We start from the raw sequence: 23,258 nt of genomic DNA, 5'->3' as shown, positions 1-23,258 counted from the left end.
CTTGCTAACTGTAAAACTGTTTTGACTTGTTTGTCAGTGTAGGCCATAGAGAGCGTCACATTTAATACCTTAGGAATTTCGTTTCCATTCGACGCTCAACAAGGCTAATTTCAACCGTCTTTGGCAACGCCACGTTAAGGAAAGGTAGCGAACGAAATCAAACTAAGCCGAATTTGCAATGGAAATATCTTTTTATTTTCCCTTTGAGCGCCGGTTTAAACAGATGGATTGTCAATCGCTTTAAGATTTTAAGCTTTTAGATACCTTTATATTCGGCTATGCAAAGGATTTTATTGTTCGACGATTAATTGCCGAACTGCAAGATTTCGTAGCTGTATTAGAGATATACTAACCTTATGCTAAGTGTATGTGCTATGTTATCATAGCAAACAATACTTCCTTAATGGATGGATTTGCGTTTTCTTTATCGAAGCATTGAGTACTTCCCTGCAATAAGAGCAAGAATGGGAAGTATTTGCTCTACTTACGCTTACTTAATGACTACACTTCTAGTACTATTAATCAACAATCGATTATGCTAGCTTTGCACGTGGTTTCGCTGCCAAATAAATAAGAAATAGTCAGTGAATACGAAACTAGCAAACGAAAAAAAAATCAAATAAAGTATTCTTTCACAACTCATTATGTATAGTTAGATGTACTCAACTAGCTACGTAACATAAGAGATTTGGCATAACCTTATTAACATAACCAACTACAATACCATTAGAACTATTATATTATATTATTATGCATAACTATAATATTTTTTTTTCACCACGACCGCATCATATTTGAAAATCTTTAATTGTGCTGAATTTATTATGTAAAAGTGTATTTATGTATTGTATGTGTTTTTTCAACCGTTTTGTTATTTCAACCGTTTGTTTATTGCACTGCATTTAATATTATAATATATGAAACAAATATTACCTACATTATTTATATTTTTGTCTTTTCTTAGGTAATACTTAAACATTTATCATCCATTTATTCGTAAGGCCGTAAATGCTCATGTCTTTCCTCCGCTGTATAGAATAATAAACACATCGTAACCCATTTGTGATACAATATTTTTAGTAATATTGAATGGTACTAAGCTTCACATGGTCGCGGACGCTTTCAAGGTTCAGCTGAAACTTGGCTATAATGCGAGGGATCAGGGGCGGGGGCGGGAGGCGACCCTTTTGATCAGCGACGACGCGCGCAACATCCATGTGCTTATTATTTTTAGAAGTTTCTGGTAAGAAACGAATTTTCCCTATACCAACTAGATAAGAGACAAACTAGTTTGAAATCTGCTCTCGATATTTCTTGCTACAGACACATACATAGTGTGTTATTTATTATAAGTATTAATATTAGAATATATTATAATAGCAAAATAAAATAAAAGTCTATCGAAGGAACAAAAGTTTCAGAAATTGTCTACAGCATCTCAAGTTACATTTTCTTTTAAAACACGCAATCCGGAGCGTAGTTTTGTTCATTTAGTTATTATGTGACATGCTTTCAATAGCGAAGTTAAGAGATTGCGGTTAAAGTTGATACTATTTGGAGAGAGAATTTCCCAATGTAGGAGAGGCAGAGGGGCGCCGCCCCCGCGCCCCACGCCACCGGCGTTTGCCATCAGTTGGCCCTAAGTCACAGGTTTGCACGCAACAGCCCGACACTTTATTTCATCACTTTTGACATATAATCAACTTTAACCGCGCGTTTAACAGACATTTATGTCATGTGATGGCTCGTCAATAACTTCAACGCTAGTTTAAAGTATATTCGATAGAAAAATGTTTAAAATTCGTCTCGTGATCCTGTTCGCCGGCTCATTGTTGTATCTCCTTGGTGTATCGGGGCAGTCTTTTCCTGTCGAGAAAATCGCTGTTGGTAAGTTTTTGTGAGCACTTTTATCTCTTTTAAATACACGCTTGTGTAATAATGTTTTTGTGAAGAGTATTTTTTCTTTTGTTTAACAATATCAGTGCTTCTAGTGATAATAATAACAAGGCAGTCGAATATTAATGTATGCTCGAGGTTTGCTTAATGTTTTCGTTTTGGTTTTATAAAGTGATATATATTATTGTTTACGTTCCCTCTCACTTTGTTAACCAAGCTTTTGGACGTGCGAAAATATATCGATTTTCTCTTTCTTTCTTCAAGCGACTGTCTCTTTCGCACACTCTTCGTCTAAGCTCTGCTTACGACGACGGAATGTGCTTTGACGAAAATATTTTTCAGATGTGGAGTAATATTACGATATAAGTATCCGAGATTTAGGATTTTTGCAATGTTGGAGCTGAATTAAGATTTATTGTTTTACCAATAAAACAAATTGGAGTTTTACGTTTATGTACGAAAAATTAAAAGCCTCGCCGTTTATTAAGAAAAAAAACCTACAATACAAGAATAAAAAGATTTGTATCCATTTTAGGTTTTAATGAAATTTCTTATAAATGAATATAAAATAGCGCGGTTAGGCAATCAACGCCTTTACATATGGTACAAGTCGACAATATGTTTATCAAAGCTCAGCTGTGGTTTTTTGTGCAGTCACTTTTAACTGCTTAACAATGTTATGCGATATTATTTGCTCATAACAGTATTAATTATACTAATGTTATAACACAGTGTGTTTTAATAAACCTTAATTTTATTAATAGCTTACAATAACCGTGGTATATCAGGATAGGATTCGAATCTTAATATATTAAAATAGTATGTTCTGTTGTTTTTTATACGAAGTTGGTTTATGAAGTAACGTTTTATTTTTTTGCAAGGGTTTTTAATCGATATTTTACGATATTTTTTTATAAATAAATTATTGTTTATTGTTATTGTTATTATGGCTGTTGAGACCTCGAAGCTGCTAATTATTCAGATAGATTTCTATAGTTATGAATTTGTGTTGCGGTTTTTTTTTTATGTCACAGTCGGCAATTGAGCTGGTGGGTCGCCTGATGGTAAGCGCTCCATGGACATTTGGAGAGACATAAGGTCCATTCAGCAGACGTTACGCCTCTACAAATGGATTGCCGACTTTGAATTGGGGAGGGAATAAGAAAGGATTTTCGAGAGGATTAAAGGAAAGGACTGGAAAAGGCTGGGAAAAGGATGTGGGCCTCCGGCTCCCCCATTCACGGAACGAAACACAGCAGAATGCTATTTCACGCCGGTCTTCTGTGGGGGTGTGGTACTTCCCCGGTGCGAGCTGGCCCAATTCGTGCCGAAGCGTGCTCGACTACCACATACAATTTTGGTTATTTGAAGTTGAATATGTAATATGTTGAGTTTTTCGTTTAAATCGGTTTGTAATAATAAATAATAAATAGTTAATAGTATGCGAATAAAGCGTTCCTTATTATGGGGTAAATAGTTAAAGGTTTATTTTTATTTTTGTCTCGGCTTCGTCTGAGCTATGTCTATTGTCTATGAGTTGGACTATGCCACTCTCTAGCTTCTTCACTATCTCCAGATACAAAAAGCATAATTATTAGAAAATCTCACCATTGCGATGTAAAAGAAAGACATACAAAAAAACAGAATTTGGCATAAGAGCTAGTTGTCACCCGCGGTTTCGCTCGCGTGATCAAAGGACATTAAAAGTTGTCATACTTATCACATGTATAGCACCATCTATTGGAATTTGTAAATAAATCAATTGGTCATCACAATGTATCTTCCCGAGGGAATGAGATGTTTTTACAGAGATAAAAATTGTCTATAATTAATTTAACGTCTCAAGCATTCAAATTGTGTCCCTTGTAACGTAAAAGAGAGACAAGACACTTTATTTAGCTCTAGACGCTCGTCCCGGCTCCGCCCGGATATCAAGATTCCTGTTATATCCAAGGAAGCATTTAATCAGGATAAAAAGTATCCTATCATCCAAGTCAGCCTGTACGGTATGCAGAATTTAATCAGAATCCGCTCAGTAGGTTCAGCGTGATTGACAGACAATCATCCAAAAAAACAAACTTTCACATTTATGGTATTAGTGTGATTATTGATAAAATATACATTATTTTTTGAGTCGTAGAGCGGGCAACCGAGCTGGGGGCTCGCTTGATGGTAAGTAAAATGAACTTTCACAAAGGTAGGGCTTCTGCACGTGCGTTACTCACTTTTAAGGGGTAGGGGATAAGGAAAGGATTGAGGACGGTAAAGAAGGAAAAGTTGGTAAGGAAGACGCTTTCCGTCTTTCGTTCGGGAAGGGCAAGGAAAAGGATACGGGAAAATTTATTGTTGTCGAAGCATTAAACATAAAATGTAAAAACTAAAAAGACTAATTCTGTACATACTGTAGATATTCCGATGACAATTATACAATCAATTCGGCACTCAAGAAAAGTATATCTGTATGTCTCTCTGTCTGTTTCTGTCTTGTCCATATGAATGTATGTTACGTGCTTATCAAGCAGCAATTTCTGAACGATTTTATATGCAACTTGGTAGTTTTTCAATTTTTATTTCTTATTACTCCGACATTATTGGGAGAGGGGGTAAAAGTACTTCGTCGTAACTCAATAAAGCGCGGTCCGATTTTATTCGTTCTGTTTTTATTGGAAACATAACAGTTCGTGGCTTGTACTAAAGCAATTTCAAGTTAATCCGTTTTGCATTTCACGGAGTATAAACATCAACATCACCGCAATCGATATGCTGACAATTATTACTCATAATGCTTAAAAAAAAATTTAAGCAATAATCTAAAAAGTCTTCAAATAGTCAGTGGATCAAATTTAAATACCACATGGTTGGCACCAGCTGTCAAGTAAATAAAAAATATATGAATGGTTTCCCCCAGTACAAAGTCAAGAGGCAACATATTTAATGACACAACAAAAGAAAAACACAGTTGAATTGATAACCTCCTTTTTTGAAGTCGGTAGAAAAAAAAATTGTTATTTGTTATTTTTATTTATTTCTGTTTATGTTTTCACATGTATATAGAATTTAATTTAAATTATATCAAGCAAAAAAAAAGTAATTTATTGCTCAGTGATCTATATCACTATTCTATACAATAGACATTTATGTGTAATTGACGAGATGTTTTAATCTAGAATACAAGTGCTGCAAGCTAGTGAAAACAGGTCTGCTAGTACATATTAAAATTAATTTGTTATTGTTAGCAAGTATTGTAGAATTTATATAGCATATAACTGCAACTCGCTCGAGTTCTTATGAAATTTCAATAGTCGGTTTCCTCAACTGTCATGTTAAATATCATTTATACCGACATCATGACAAAGCTGTTGATTACTTAACATCAAGTAAATAAATTAATAAAAGAGTACCTAGTGTTGTTAATGTATTTTCTTATAGTTTGCTTCAATACATGGTTCAGTAAAAATTAAAATATTAAATTACACTCACATGAAATTAGTTAACAGCGACGTCAACCTCTCGGCTATCCGTGATTCCAACAGCAGACGAATGCCTTCTACTTTTCCGATTCTATATTTTGACGTGACAACGTCTTAAATTAGGTTGCGGCTCGGAGGCACTTATGAAAAAGTGTAACGCCCGGTAACGTTACGATGAGTCACCGAACTATGATCGGTCCGCCGCGCGCGCAGCACTAGAGAATTAGGCGCATTGAATCGGCGCGTGCTTGTGTCTCTGTCTCTGTCTTTTTAGTAAACAAAATATATTTTCTATAGTTAAAATTTGTGCGATTCTTATTTTCATTCAATTCTTTGTTCCTATTGTGCAATTTAATAATATTCATATCAATAAATATTCTACCGAGAAAAAGACGTTGTCACGTAAAATCTTTGCCCGTAAAACCGACTTTACAGGCAACCATTTTTTTTCTAATGAGATCATTAACATATGTCGTCATTAACATATAAAACATTATTTCAAGGATGACAATATTGTATCAATGCAACGTGGTCTTTATTAAGTCAAAACTTTTTAAATTTATACCATAAAATTGTTTATAAAATGCGAATCTCGTCTCACGGACGATTTTTCTATTCATAATTTTTTTCATACATTCATATTCACATTTATGCTAGAAAACAGAAATTTAATAATAGTTATTATTTAATCAATAGCATTTCTAGCATTCTGAAGATTGCATATCTGAAGTATGTAGCTGTAGCTACATAATACTGTAGTATATAATAGTGAGTAATTCACATTTTATTATGCAGATTTTCCTGTAGACTCCATATTATAATACACCTCTTTTTTGAATATTATAAAACATTCTATAGCCGGTTATTAATGGGCGGGATATTTTTCATTTCGCAAATCCTTCTGTTTCCTACTTAAAATTCCGGCCTAAGGGGCTTTTATTAACGAGAATCGGGAAGAGGGGATAACTGGTATTGAGATATTTTTGAAGATTAGGATTACAAAAGAAAGGGATGCGGTAGAGGATACATTCGCGGCGAAATCGTAAATATTTACAAGATTTTTCATGTTTGTGAATATAAATATATAATATATACAATAATATTCATTAATTCATTAATCGTATGAATGTTTCCTTTCTTTCCCCTACAAGTTCGGAATCACATGAAGAAGTCAATAATAATAATTTTTAAAAATGTACATTGGTACTGATGAATATTTATTCGAAGCATGCTTATTTATTTATTAAATTATCAACTAAAAACACAGTGTAGCTAATAAATATACAATTTTCGTGCGCGGTCATGTCTTTTACGCGAAAGCCATTTTAACACAGCGATCGATCGTTTAAATAGTTGTACAAAAAATATTTTCCATCGCAATAAACCGGTCGCGCTGACAATGCGAAAACGGCGGACCTTTTTAAGATAATAGCTATCCATTCGAACGTGTAATGTCCAATAGTATAGCAAGTGGTGGCTTGCGTGAGAACAAAGGCTGCAGTCGACTGGATCGAGTCGGTCTTGTGGAATGTTCTACTCAATCCGCCACCTAAACTTGCGATTCTGTGGCTTTTGTCAAACATTGTTTATGGAGTGCTTCGACAGCGGTACGTGCAACGTAGTTCCTGTTAAGTTAATTATATACGGTGCTTTTGCAATTGTAAAATACAGTTTGCACGAAATGGGCCAGCTCGTGCCGGGGAACGTACCACGCTCACAAAAGATTAGCGTGAAATAGTAACATGTCAATGCTATTGTGTTTCGTACGAAAAGTGGCGGAGCCAAAGGTCCACGTCCTCTTCCTTACCTTTCCATTCTTTTTCTTTGTTCCTCTTGTCAATATTTTCAGAGAAAAAGAAAACCCACTCCTACAAAGCTGGCAAATTTCCATGGGCAGTTGTGGTCGTCTACCATCAGCTTCTTTAACAACTGTAGCATAAAAAGATTGTTTTTATAGAAATGTTGCTACGAGTAGTAGCTTTAGTTCTCAACAAAATGTTTTCTGGTCTTTACCATAGTCTTAGCGTGTTGATCATATGAGCAGACGTCATTTTGTATATTTATTTGTCAGAATGATGTAAGAGCTTGATTCATTGAAAACATTATTTTTCAGTTTGCCTCAGCAGCCTCAACATTATTTAGAGCTCGTAAGCTCTAAATAATGTTGAGGCTAAGCTAATTTAAAAATAATAAAAACCTATAAAATTTTCATATACTATATAATATAAATATTGTTTATAAACTCACCTTTTTTATTTATCATAATAATAATAAAAAAAAGTAAAGAGAAATTTGATAAACTAAAAACAGTGCTTGCAAACAAATCTGAAAATCAAACAATGTGAATACGAAATAATATTATAGGGATTTATTTTCTGTGAAAAAATTGCTGATTGATCTTCATGCGGACTTACGCGGATACGGAAATCCGGCATAATACAGAAAAAAAAACAATTTGGACGTAGACATGTATCTTGATGACTGTATACCCGCTACCATGGTAACCGGTCTAGAGATGCGTTGCTTTAGTATCTTTACATTCCATTTGTCATCCAATTGGCTATGAATATTGGCAATTTATTCTATAGTCTAGCATGACAGGAGATAGATTAATAAGAGTCAACCTACATTGACAGATCATGACGTGATGAAATTTACTACGCAACTGAAAGGCGACAGCATATTTTGTGTATACGTAAAATAGTACTGAATATAATATAATTAGATAGAAAGAACCTTCAGGAAGGGCAATATCTGTTTTTTTCGTCGAAATAGATCATGATAGGAGTAAAAAAGATGAAGAAATAATGACAAACGCGCGATGGAAATTGTGGTGGAACGCTAATACTCGGCTTTTTTAAGATCAATGTATAAACACCTTTATTTCTTAAAAATAAGTATACGAATATAATGAAGTAGAAGCGTTTATTTGTTATTTGTTTAGATCAGAAAAAAGGAATTGATAAATTTCGTCAATTCTTTCAATATTTGAATTTTTGTTTTTTTTTTCCGGGTATACTAGAACTTATTAATATGCTGCGTCCAGAGAGAGTTCGGTTTTAATGATAGAAGATGAAAAATAGGTATATTACTGTGAGTAATGTGATATGTGATTATAAAAAATGATATTGAGAAATTTAAAGAATATAAATAATTCAATCACGAGGCGGGATTAGAAGCCACGTCATTTCGCAGAACCGTGGCAACGCTAACCTCTCGGTCACCGCCTCAGCAATCGAATTTCTTCTTCTCTTCGAAATAAATATTTTTTTAACATATTTTTTGTTATTCGTTATAGCTTTATGTTATTTTTGTTATAGCTTTCGAATTTATGTTACATGTATAAAGAACACCCAACGCCATCTATTCAAATAGTTCTCCTGATTGTTCCTCCTTTCCTCCTCGAAAATCCTTTGATCGTTCATAATATAACAATGTTATACTTATCTATATGTTTGTAGATAATCATAGTTAAACTGTATGAATTTAAAGTACGACCGTTTCGATTTTAATAGCTTTATATGTAAATGATGTTATTTGCACATATTGTAGTGGACAAACCGTGAGAAGGGTCATTGTCCGATCGTCGCATTCAGTATTGTTTCGCAACTGCAATCGAAATTAATCGTGCAGTAACAATAAGCCGAGTATTGGGTAGGCCAGGGCTTAAAGGGTGCTGTAAATTATGAAATAAATAGTTAAAGTATATTTACTTGGGACGTGCGTTATTGAAGCACGACAGTTAGCATAATTGTTATTTTTTATAGCATTGAAATGCTTTATAAATGAGATATTTTTAATGAATATATTGTTTGTTTACATACTTTTAATGTTTACATTCTTATTTATTTTACCGAGTATAAAATTTTTAGTTCCTTCGGGGGGTGAACTCCGTCCAAGTTTTTCGTTATTCCTTATAGTTTAAGGATTTGCCTCCCATACCTAGGGAAAAAATTCAACTACTTATATATAGTAATATTAAAAAGAAAACAATAAATTTCTACATATACGTATATGTAGAAATTTATTATATACCCTTATAACGAATATTTTAGTAAAGTTTAATTACTTCAACCCTATTACATTTACTTTTATGCATTTTTTAATGGATATTTTTTTTAAATCCTTTTCTAAAGCTCGGCAAAACAATGATTTATTCATTCCGCGGAACATAGCCACAGGGTCCTGTTTTGTACGGAGTGTGAAATATACATTCCAGTCGTTTAAACTCATTTGCGGTCGAAAATAAATAAACCTAGCTAAGTGTAAGTTTTAATCGCGCACGAAGGGTTCCGTAACATTATACAAAAAAAGGACAAAAATTCACGTGATTTTTAAGAGCCTTTCTTAGAATACTATTTTCTTCTGTTTTGGACAATGGAGTCTGAATAATAAGGCTCCGTTTGTATCCTAATTACTGTATATTTAAACTAAATCATTACATTTGTTCTACGAATTAATATTGCATTATTATTGATATTACTCAAATCATGCAACAGTTACGCTTATAACACGGATACCGAGTATTGTTGTGCTTAGGGAAAACATAAGCGTTCTTATGTGGTTTTCGCATGTCTTAAAAAGTGCTTAGAGTATCAAGGCTTGCTCATTAAATAATCTTCCGCGAGACTGAAGCAGAAAAGAGATGTTTATTAGCGAACGTTATATCTGAGTTTACCCATATTCTCGATATCGTGGAATTACTGTGTAAATATTTGCTGTGACAGTCTATTGATAATTAAAGGAGAATTATATTTCTTGATATCTGTTTTTAATATATCTTATAAATGTTTGAGTTCAAATGATGGGGCTTTTTAATGCTCCACATTTATTTAACATAGCATGATTTTAAACAGCCGTAAGATCAGATAAATTGATTTTAATTCGATCCAGCAGCTGCAGTAGCGCAGATTGGCAACGGTCAAAGAACAAAGCTTTTCAACTCTTACGACCTAGCTAAGAACATAATGCAAGCGAAAGTGTATTTGTTTGTCATTTTTGTTTCGTTGCAATGCAGTTATTCTATGATAGAATATTCGTGTATCACTAAAATTAAATGTTAAATAGACGTTCGTTGTCGTTGTTGCAGCATTTTATGACGACCATTGACATAGCCTTTCTCCATATATTTCCCAAAACAGATCCAACAGCCCGAATCTTGACAGCCCCCTTGGTACAGTGGTTAGCCCGTGAGCTTAGAACCGAGGAATCCTGGGTTCAATTCCCGGCAGAACTCTGATCACCCACTTATCCATAAGGAAAATTGATCAGTTAAACAGATGAATATCATCTGCCCCATACCCCAGTAGGGGACACGGGACTTCACTACACTTTTAATTTGCATATACCTCACTCACACTTTGCTTTATTCCATTTCAACATCTATCTCTCCTTATTGAAAATACGTCCCGAACTTTTACAAGATTTACATTACTCCTATATAATTTAACGCTTATAAAAATAGAACAATGAAGCAGAAAACGTTTTTAGTTGCTCAATAATTCATTTAATTATTATGTACATTCCTTGAAGCCAACAAACAATTTTGCAATACTACATATTATGAAGCAAAGAGGCTAACTTCTAGCTACTCGTGTTCTCAACTCCATCCAAATGTTGTTACAACTTTTCACGGTGTTGTTTTGAGAAAACTCGATTTTGCTGGAATATTCTAGAAACAAAATGTTATCGTACATCGCTGAAGATATTCGTCCTGAGAGAGTACAACTTTCAGTGTATCATACTTACAAATACTTTGGTGTTCTGAGAGCCATATTTGAAAGACTGCAGCTACTATGATTTATTTAAATAATAGTTAGCTGTGATATTAATGTACCATATAATGTGGCTACAGTTTCCCTAGTTCCCTCCACTTTTTTCACATGACATATTGAAGACTTCTAAGCTTTTGATTTCTCTCCGCTGAGATACGTGGTTATCCGATTGTTTCATTTTCAACCGACTTCAAAAAAGGAGGACATTTGACTGTATTTTCGTTGTATTTGTTACCTAATAACTTTTTACTAGGTGAACCGATTTTCATGATACTTTTGTCCTCACATGTGGTCCCATTTATATTTGGTCTTATTTAGACAATTGGAAAGAGTTCTGTTTATTTTGACAGAAATAACTGTTTTTTTTATCCCAAAAAAATTCATACTTTGCATAAGGAGTTGGTAACGGTTTGTTGAGTTTGGTTTTATTTATTCAACCAAAATATACGAGACAAAGACTGCAATTTCCAAACAGATGCGTGTTAACTGTTTGTTAGTGATGATCATAATTCATTATACAATTAAATTGTACCCTGCGCTTACGTTTCAGTTATTTCTTAGACATGTGTGACCAATCTCACAGACTAAATGACAAAACGTGGATGGAAAACTATCCACTGTTTTTCGTATAATTATATATTTCATGTTCACACAGTACAGCGTTCAGTAACTTTTTTATTTCATCTATAGATCCATATTGAAATAAATAATTTTGTTATATACAAACATCAAACGGCAAAGGTAAAAGCAGTTATTTGATAACAGCACCGAAAATAGTTTGTATTTTAAATAAACGATATTCAGCACAGTACTCATTCAACTTGAGCTCAAAAATTAGGTCTGAATTTAAATAAGTGGTGAGACCAAATTAATAACACAAACTCTTAACACCTGCCAGCTTGTAAACGGGTCGAGATAAAATCAACCGGTCAACCTATTTATAGTCCCTCACGCTAATGTACTGGTATTGCGAGACATTTTTTCAATGAATATTTTTTTAATTAATTATTTAATTTATCACATCGCCACTTGTGAAAATCGTTTTATTATATAACAAGTTTCAATTCAACTAAAAATAATAAATAATAGTTTAAAAAAACACGCTTTAACAAAAATCATATTTTGCAAATTGAAAAATGGAATAATTTTATCAAATTAGTGTATTGTCATCGGTCCTCAATAAATCTACAAAGTTTGAACGAAATCTGGCCGTTTAAAGTGGGTCAAAATCGCGCCCAAAGAAGTCGATTACAAACAAACATACAAACATACAGGTGAAGCTAATAAAAAGCGTGTAATAATGATACGGGAATTTCGTTTGCTTCACATTTTTGACACAATGTACATTGGCTGTACAAATTGCGTATTTTAATACCTATAAAAATAACACCTGATGTTTTATTAGTGCAAACAAAAACGAGGCTAGACTCTAGAACAACAGCACGCCCCGTACTAGCATCACAACAGAACGGTCCCTCCACATTATACCTATATACAAGCTCTACTAATTAGCAAGTGAAAGCCCCTACTAGCCGTATTGTTATTTCATCACAAAGCAAGCATGATCAATTGTGTACATCAGAAATTATAGACAAATTATTGCATAAATTATGCTGATCCGATGAGTGAATAACTACTGAATTAGTGGGGAAATACAGGCACGTATATAATATTATTGCTCACTGCGAATGCCGTGTTGAAACTGATCTCAATCTATAAGTCGTAATTGCATTAAGCGTCATGCAGATTTTGATGAAATACATTTATTTTATTCTAGCCGCGCCCCGCGGTTCCACCCGCGTAAGTCCGTATCCCTTAGGAATATCGGTATAAAAAGTTGCCTATATGTTATTCCAGTTGTCCAGCTGTCTACGTACCAAATTTCATATTAATCAGTTCAGTAGTTTTTGCGTGAAAGAGCAACAAGCGTACAAACATCCTTACAAACTTTCGCACTTATAATATTAGTAGGATTTTGGATTTGTTTATTAATAGCTTTTATGGACTTCGCATACGATATAGTCGTAGTAATTTAATGTATATTATACATATAAAACTTCCTCTTGCATCACTCTATCTATTAAAAAAAAAACATCAAAATCTGTTACGTAATATTAAAGCATACACGCACGAAAAGTGTGTTGTTTTATGCTATGTTTAAGTGATCATATCTTCATCATAGTTTAATAAGTAAATTACATTGAAAATATATTCAATATTTTCTGTTATTCAGTCAAAACAACGTATAAACGTTACGACCAATTTTTAGATGATAAATTTTTAAAACGCAACCACAAAATTTTACCGAAATGAATTTCCAATGATGCCTAGTCACATGCAAAACCACTCCTTTAATTAAGCGTTATTACCACATTAATTTGTCATAACAATTTTTCGAATTGTATAATCATTAAAGTAACTGCGTAAAACTGATAACTTTTTTTTTTTTTATGTCATAACGAGCAACTGAGCTGGTGGTTCGCCTGATGGTAAACGATCACCACCGCCCATGAACATTCGCAGAAGCTCAGACCTCTGAGAGTGCGCTGCCTACTTTTAAGGGATAAGGGATAAGGAAAGGATTGATGAATGGAAAAAAGGAATGGACTGGGAAGGGCTAGGAGAAGGAAATAGGCCTCCGGCTCCCCCACTCACCGTACGAAACACAATAGCAAGCTATTATTTCACGCCGGTTTTCTGTGGGGGTGTGGTACTTCCCCGGTGCGAGCTGGCCCAATTCGTGCCGAAGCGTGCTCGACTCCCACAATAAAATACAATAGTATTTTCTTGTGTTTGATTTTAAGCGAGTATTATACATTTAGAAATTAAAAATTTTAAACGCGATTTATTCATTATATTATTAAGACGACGTTTCAAACACTTTACAGCGAGTGTGGTCACGGGGAGTCTCCCCGTGACCGTGCTCGCGTGACGTTACAAAGTTTTTAATTTCTTAACTCAAATACAATGTAATACTGTCTCAAACTCAAACTCAAAACCCTTTTTATTCGTGTAAACTTTTATAAATATTACTATATCTGTACTTATTATTATGTGGTATAGTCATCAAATATTAATATTATTTAAAAATACTGTTTAACATGTTAACGATTAACGTATGTTTTCACTACATACTTTTCCCTAGATATTAACGAGTATTATCAACGTAGCTATATAAATATCAACACCTCAAATTAAAGGTTTTACATTTAAATTTCGGACTTATTTATGTGACGTAGAACGCAATTATATGAAGAATTCGCATATGAGCTGGCATCTAGCCAACTACCGCAAGGAGCATCCTACCATATATACCTTCGTCCTAATGATGCCAGTGTTCCGGATCATATTATATTATATGAACTACATATCATATATTTTTTATCATTATACATTAAAATGAAAGATATTTTTTGTATACTGTCTTCGTATCAATCTTCATCCAATCGGTTAAGTGGTATAGGCGTGAAGAATAGCACAAACACAGAGTTTCGCATTTATAATAGGTATTAGTTACATGCATATGATAAAAAAATAATAATTTCAGAACAAATACCTCAAATGCAGTAAGTTGGTTCGCGCTCCGCAGGCCGTCTCAGTGAGATTTAAAGTTTAAACACGTTATTCAGGGTGTCACAACGAGACTAAACGGTTAAGACAAATTTACGTCCATTGTGTTCACTGCAATTGTATTCTGGCAGCCCTACTGTGATGAAACATAGGTTATAATCCTTATATAATAGTTTGGTCGCACTCATGGTACTGGTTTATTTTTGTGTGAGGAAGTAGTCTAATGATTTCTAACAACATTAAACTAAATAAATGAGGCTTTGCATAGCATAAACTGGCATAATTAAGTTATATTAGAGCATCTAATATAGTATATGTTTTTTTCTACAGTCAAGACTATCCAAACTATATATAAATAAAATAAAAATGAATCGCGAAATGTGTTGCTAAGCAAACATTTCGAGAACGGCCAGACCAATTGGTGTGTATGTGTGTGTTCAAAACGTCGGGATAAATAATATAATGAATAAATCACTTTTAAAATCCGTTAAAATGTCTTTTCTTTCTAAAAAGCAGTGAATTATGTATTCATGTTGAGGAAATTTCGAATGCTTTTCATGAATTTACGTAAATTTGCATGAAGCATATCTAAAGATATGGAATATTTATTTTCAATTAACATACTGTGTAAAAAACGACAATTTTTATGAATATAGCCAAGTGGTTCAAATAAGCAATTGTATTTCGTCGAAATAAATTAATTTAAATCAGGATTTTATGTAGGACTTCGGAGCTTTATCCCGGAAATACTAGGGAAACGGAAAGTATGCAAGGAATCCCCGGTTATAGGTACTAAACGCTCATCTCGGCTCCGCCCGAGTCGATGCGGGATAAAATCCTAATAGAACAGGCATTGCTGTTCACAGATATTGTGAATATCTATCTCAAAAAAATCTTCCAATGTTAATAACATCACATACTCACAAATTCACATGTTTTATCCTCTAAATGTTCTCGGTCGATGTTTATCGTTTATTAGACAATTTGAAGTTGAAGACATCCAGGAATAGTCCTAAATGATGTTTATAGTTGGCGACTCTTCATATTCAGTGTCTTTATATAGAACACTAGCTGTTCGCCCCGGCTTCGCCCATGGAACATATTATATAGCCTGTCAATAAGTGATGTTGCAGCTATCTAATGGTGAAAGAATTTTTGTAATCGGTCCAGTAGTTTTTGCGTGAAAACGTTACAAAAGTTTCTTTTATACTATTAGTTTAGATTTACAGCAGGAAGCGACTTTGTTTTATAGTGTGTAGTGGTTTGGTGCGTTGAGTGTATAAAACTAATAATGCACAATCCAATGTCGATAGCTCTCTAGTTGTGGGCCGGAGTCGGGCAACGGAACATGTGACAGGTGATTTTCATATGGAATAGCAGAATTGATATGATAGATTGATGATGTTTGATACACCTGCAGCGTTCTTTATGAATGTTGGTCGATTTATGGTTATGAGACATCTCTGATGATTATATTGTTAAGAAAATGTTAATTTTGATTACAAACCGTTCAGATTTTATTGCTATTTTTTCGAATAGATTTAAAACATTTGTTTCAATAAAATTTAGAATACAAGATTTATTTTCTTAATTACAATTCTGTAAAAGTATAAATTATTTTATGTTTTTTACAATAAAGAACTCCTAGATTTTTGTCCAAAAATTGTTTCAAAACATACTAAGCTATTAAATAATTAATTTAGCATTCGTAGTATTCGTCTCACATAGCGAAGATAAAAACAAACTTAGCGAGCATTCCATTGAGGTAAGATGATAATTTAAATCTGGTGTTTAGTTTGGGAAATGGTTGGCTAATTGGCTCTGTATGTGTGACATACTATTTTTATCTTATATTATTTCTTCGTGATAATATTTTCCATCGTTAATTGAACTACAAGTGCTAAAGAATCACGTTGAATCACGTTGCTTTGTCCATGTCGTCACGTCAAATCCATAATTTTTTTCAAATACTCACACTCCCAAAAAATGTTTAATATATTCTATTACGCAATTTTGCAAATATATCCATTGTACAAAACATTGTTACCTGCTAACAACAAAATGTTTTAAAACCGTTTCACGACATAAATTTTATCTAAGAAGTATTGCGAATTATGCAAAAGATTAAACACAGCGATCGCCATCTTCCTACAAAAAGACGTAAACAGTAGTAGACACTTACTGCAGTAATATCGCAACTTGTATTATCTTTCATAATATTGCGGCCCAGGCTCCATGCTGCAATACTTTTGTGTTGAAAACTTCTTTTAATCTCCTTTTAATGAAGTTACAAGGCTCCCAGTGCCAGGTACGATACTTGAGCAAACAAATCCGTTTAATAAGAGAAAATACTGAATCGTAAATTCATAATACTATAATTAACTATTTTCTTATTGTAAAACCATAATTAAACATTTTTTAAGTATTATTCTTTATCTGAGGTGGCTATTCGTTACTATTAATATTTTTATTAAGTAGTCTTGTACCGTTTCGACGGTTGTATTATAACAGCCTGTTGTATCATTTTGTTAATTTATTAACTTCTATCAATATAAGTGTAGTTAAAAAACTTTATTACTATTATTATTCATAGGTGATTAAACAAATTTGCCTCGTTACGTTACGTTACGTTATATCGCATTATTTTGTTGTTTCGAATTTTTCTTATTGTAGGTACATTGTGATACAATAATTACATATGTATGATGCATATTAAACTATTATAATATAAATACGCTCTCTACTATTATATTAAACAAAGGAATGCGAAAGTCAACAAAATAGTATAAAAGGAAATATGTTTTGTTCAACCCGCTACGAAACTTTAAAAGTTGAATGTTTTCATTGCGAGTCTTGGATATCTTCTACAGCATGTATAATTAATTGTGGTATTTATATTTCGAAACTTGACTTAGTGTGGATTGTATATTTGTTGAAAATCATTTCAATTCCTCTACATTGTAAATACTAGTATTTTCTTGTGTTTGATTTTACGCGAGTATTATACATTTAGAAATTGAAGACTTTTTAGCGGATTTTAAACGCGATTTATTATTAAGCCGACGTTTCGAATACTTTACAGCGAGCATGGTCACATACGACAGACAGTAATATAATGAATAAATCGGGATTAAAATCCGTTAAAAAGTCTTTAATTTCTATTCGTAAATACTCTTAAATTTGACAATAGTTGGCCTGATGTTTACGATCATCTAATTTATTAAAGTCTATCCACATTAATGTACTATGTAGAATTAATTGTGTTACAAAGCTTGTATTCAGTTTCGCAGTGGAAATATTTAGTTCAATGAATTTCACCCCCAATTAAATGTATTATTCAAATAACGATGTTGTTATCATAGAATAAAGGTGCGTATTAATTATCATACGGATAATGATATGGAGATATTGTTATTTAATACGGTATTCGTTGTTTTTTATAAAATATGATGTAGTTTTATTCATGGAATGAATACACTGAAAATATGTAAATAGAATAACGCACAACCTTAATTATTTGAATAGTTGTTGTTTATATTTATACGTATTTGGATGGATAACATAATTTTGTACTTTTGGATTTTCGACGAACAGTCACCGTGATACGTTTACCATTAATTTCAGTATAAAAGCTTATTACAGAAGTATGTTTCGTTCGTAAAGACCTATTCAGTAACTCATTTTATCACATATTAACGAATTTATTTTCTTCTCTCTTTTATATGCAGGGAAAGTTTCATTTTTAAATTTTATTAAATAAAAAGTATGTTAAAGTTTATATTAGTCTATACTATATAAAATAAAATTTTTTCAAACTGTGCTCAATAGTTTTTTGAGTTATGGACACCCACATAAATAGACTAACAGACGGTAAAAAATTACTAACTATTGCTTCAGGCTTTATAATTATTCTTTTTTAGAAATATTTAATGTACCTACACAAGAAGTCTGTTTTTATTGTTCTATTAGATATATTTAATAGCATATTATTTTAAGAACAAAAACACATAGACTCACAGTATTTTCATCAACCTCTAACTTTTGATCATGTAAGCGTTGAAATATTTTAAGCCAGTCATATTATTCGTTATAAACGATTTTTTATTTAATACAACCCTCAGTAAATCAATTGAAAAAAAAAAACAAATAGAAAAATCTTCAAATAAGAACGGAAAGAGAATTATAATGGAACGGAATGGAAGGAATTCAATTGCTAGACCTGGTAAATCTAACGAAGACTAACTAGGTCCAATAAAATACTGGTTCTTAGCGAAAGAGCCATTAAGTTCGTTTAAAGGTCGTTAGAGTTTTTCCTTTCTAACTGTAGAAAACAATTGCCGAAAGTCGCCTGACTGAAAACCGCGCAATGTATTTTTTAAATAAAAGGTTTCCTAAATAGCAAAATTATGACGATTCAAAAAGATCGTGAATAGGCTCTATCTAGACAGGCATGCACTTCCTTAGACTACGTCACTGCTTACATATATATATATATATATAGATAGGTTGTTTGCAGTCAACTGCCTGTCTATATCATAAAAAAATCTACAAGGATTGAATAACCAAAAAATATTATCATACTAAAAAGCTTAATGAGTTAACGTATTCACTGTATCTCTTAGAAATTAATTGTGCTATCGATGTAACACTGTCCGAAATTTATAAAAACCTGACAAAACTTTATTATATTATATGTAATAAGAAATACACTAAATAAGTAAATACGTATTTTACATATAACATAAATATTATCTATTACATCATATAAAAAATCATAAATTAAGATAGTTAAATATATCCACATGAAAGATCTTAACTCAATAATATATTCGTTTTTATATTATAAGTAAATTAAACGTCCTTTTCTATTTCATCTGAATAAAACACGTTCCAATGTGATTTCCAAACCACATACGAAATATACAACGTGAGTTCGCTTGCGTGGAAGCCATTAAAGAAGCTACCGGAGTGTAGACCAGTTGAGATAAAAGATTCGGCCAGCGCAATACATCAGTCGATGACGCCAGTGCGGGCTGCCTCTGATAAGAGCTAATAATGGGATCTTTTATTTTACTGCTCGGTTTCACATGTCCGTGCGCTATTGGATTGTTATATATTGTGAATGGATTTTGACGCTATTTGTTGAGATTTACTCTCAGGAATTATATGGAAGGATAGCGTGTTTTCGATTTGCCGCTATGCTTTGAATGATGAGATAGGATTAGTTTTAGACTAGACAAGGGAAAGCGAACCTTATTTTTATGGTTGACAAAATTTATGGTTGACAATGCATGACACATTGTAAGAAAATATAGCTTGAATTTGCGTGTATATAATTTATGGTGGATACATTTGAATTCCGATACCCTTTCAGAATTAATTATAATAGTGATTTATTCTTCAATCTCTACTGATTTTGCATATTTAACCTTTGCTACTAACGTATACTTCTACAGTTGAGAGGTGGCCATGCTTTTATCACCTTCACTTGTATAAACATAAAATTATATGTTTGTATCACACTCCCTATATTCACTTTAAGCGGACAGATTTAATACTTCATACTTATCAAGGATCCGCGAGAATACAATAATTTCCATACGTATACTATGTATAAAAAGTGGGATAATTTAGTTGATCATTTAAGTGTGTTTAAAGTTTTTGTTGTATTTATTACAATATTTGTTCACAGGAGCGATTTTCGACCAAAACACCGAAGAGATCCAGAATGTTTTCAAATACGCAATGACCGTCCATAACCAGAACATCAGCAGTCGCCGGCTTGAACTGCAAGCGTACGTTGACGTCATCAATACTGCTGATGCCTTCAAGCTCTCCCGGTTGAGTAAGTACTTTCCCTCACATGCTTTCCTTTTTCTACTCTATCCTTTTTGGAAAAAGATTCAACCCTCTTAAACTTTTCACGGGACATCTCTCACGGGAGGACGATTTGGTGAGGTGCTATTCATAATCTGAAAAGCCAGGGATAGCACACAACTTTAACATCAACAAAATGTTTGCATCGCGTTTATTTTTTGTTTATATTCGCGTAAATGTCATTCCCTTGGTATGTTTATCTATTTCATTCTACCCTCTCCCATATGAGAATAAACACTATATTAACTCGCAAATATCAAAACACTCCCAGATTTCGTTTCTAAACTAGAAATACTCTTTGTATTTTTATTCGACCGCAATATCAAGCTACGAGTGAAACGAAACAGAGCATGGAATTCTAACAATTTTCCATTGTTTCTGGTGACGTTCTTGTTAATTGTATTCAATTGTTTCTACTATTTCACAATATATGCAAGTTAGTGTTATAAATAAACAGTTTGTTTTAAACTTTTGTCGGGCAGTTTATTTAATAAATGGAAAGCTCTGTTCGTAACAATCAATGACTGTTTTTGTTTCTTTTTTAAGCCATACCACATTTTCTGTTCCATTGTGTACTACAAATTGCAATGTCTTTAACTAGATAACGCGGCGAACATCGTGCCACCAGGTATATTAGTTTTGTGAATATACTGTTTGATGTTGTCAACAGCTGCTGGCTAAACAACTCACTCTGTTACACTTACTCACTCTTCATATAATGAGATTGTTAAAAAACAGATTCTATTGCTCTTTTCTTTCTTTTGTAAAAACTTTGTCTTGGCAATGAAAAACACAAATATGGTATTACTGTATTAATACTATTAATGCGTAATAAAACTATATTTCGATGATTCATTTTTATTTATATTGATGCAGTAAACAACCTCTATGAAAAATATCGTGTCTAGAGTGGATTTTCACTGAAGCCTGAGTTTCTCTTAGTTGAAAAATAAGAAATGACGTTTCATTTTAAGGGAAAATAAAGTCACTGACGTGACAGAGATGTCACTTTGAAGTGGAAATGTTAAGGAATCGATAAATAATCACTGGTCCGCGTGATAAGCTAAGATTTGCATGAATGAGCAGATCTGCCATCTATTAGTGAACTAACAGCAGATAACATCTAGTCATAAATATGTTAGTACAGTCGCTAACAAATTGCATGCATTATTGATACTGATCGAAATGATACCGTAGAAAAATGACAGTGTGTAGACTATTTTAAAAATAAAGGACACGTGACGAATAAACAGTTTTGCAAAAAAGTGAATATTGCGACGCAAACGAAACCATACAAAATGAGATGGAGAAATAAATATCTACGCCTTGAAACGGAAATTTAAGTCCGATAAATATCATAGATAAGTAAACACATACAAGCTACGTAAATTGAAAACGCTCATACAAAATAATACAGCCATTTGTGTGCGGCGTTGGTCGTTAAAAATTCCGGGGTAATTTTTAGGTAAGAATACGTTTTCTTGCACACTTTGTACATCACACGAGGTACTAAAGAGCTCTAAATTTACATACACAAAACTTTCTTCGTTGAGGTGTAATTTTATACGAGGAAAGAACGTCTTTGAATTTCAACTTCCAAAGTATACCTTGGGTTGATTTTATGTTTTCATAACGTGTGTTTGATGCAATTTTATGTAAGAGTCGTTAGGTTTTAAAGAATTTATAGAGGTCGAAGTATGTATTACAAATTCATATTATGAATTAAATTTCACAATCTAAACATAGATAACTCAAAGTTTATTGACTGCCATAGTGATCTATTAACGCACAACCCAAACCACTGGACATATCGGACTGAAATTTGGTTTGCTAGAGATAGATGTTATGACGTAGACATCCGCAAAGAAAGTATCTTTATAAATTTTACCCCCAAGGGAACAATGCGATGCAAGTTTGTAGCGTTATAATTTATTTTGTTCACCCTTGCGAAGCTGCGGGCAACAGTTAGTCATGAATAAAAGAGGTTAAAATAAGATGTACCATGGTAACAAGTGGTCATTTATGAAAAACCTCAAATTCAGGCAATTTGCTTTATCAAAGCGACGATAAAAAAAAGAATCAGAAACGTCCAACAAAAGATACCAAAAAAGCTGACACTTCTCGGAGACATGAAACGTATCGCAGCTCGTTTATTTCAATGCGTCCAAAGATACGACTTGAGAACCAGAAGGAGCCGGCAACATATTTCGTATCTCTAGAAAAAGTAATTTTTAAATACTGACGGAAATTAAAAGGAGGAACAAAACCAAATTGCCCGTAAGAGGATGAAGGTGAGGGCGTTATTCGTCCTAATGATAGGAACTTTCTGGTATTTCAACGGCGAGGCACAATAAGATTGCCTTTCCTCAAATCCACTGAAAGGGGCCGTGAATTTTTTATTTGATCGCTAACTTTCTCGCTCGTTTATTGTTCAGGTATATTTTTTCATCGTTGAGCATCCATACAGCCTGTTCAAAATGCAAAGAGTTGTATACTCATATATTGTACAATTATGTATGAAGGTTTATGTGATTATCTTTCTAAAATGTAATTCGTATGCGTAATAGTTTATATGTGAATGTGTGTAATTGATCATTTGATATTATTAATTTTTTCTTTTCTGATTGCAATTTATTTGGTTTGATACTTCACACGTACTTCGCCGATCTCA

At 33.0% G+C, this 23,258-nt stretch overlaps 1 protein-coding gene across 1 annotated transcript in view; it reads left to right on the top strand.

The window, feature by feature from the left end:
* The first annotated feature begins 1,649 nt into the window (after nucleotides 1–1,649).
* Nucleotides 1,650–23,258, top strand: part of LOC119835554 (glutamate receptor 1-like) — a 68,335-nt gene continuing 46,726 nt past the window's right edge. Inside the window, exons 1-2 of the mRNA XM_038360456.1 lie at nucleotides 1,650–1,887; nucleotides 20,403–20,555. Of these exons, the coding sequence (XP_038216384.1) occupies nucleotides 1,791–1,887; nucleotides 20,403–20,555 (250 nt within the window). The 5' untranslated portion in view covers nucleotides 1,650–1,790. The remainder of the gene's footprint in view (nucleotides 1,888–20,402; nucleotides 20,556–23,258) is intronic.

This window comes from Zerene cesonia, chromosome Z, assembly GCF_012273895.1.
Source record: "Zerene cesonia ecotype Mississippi chromosome Z, Zerene_cesonia_1.1, whole genome shotgun sequence".
Classification (NCBI taxonomy): domain Eukaryota; kingdom Metazoa; phylum Arthropoda; class Insecta; order Lepidoptera; family Pieridae; genus Zerene; species Zerene cesonia.
Note: the sequence above shows the minus strand (reverse complement) of the source record. Positions and strands in the feature narration are given on the sequence as shown.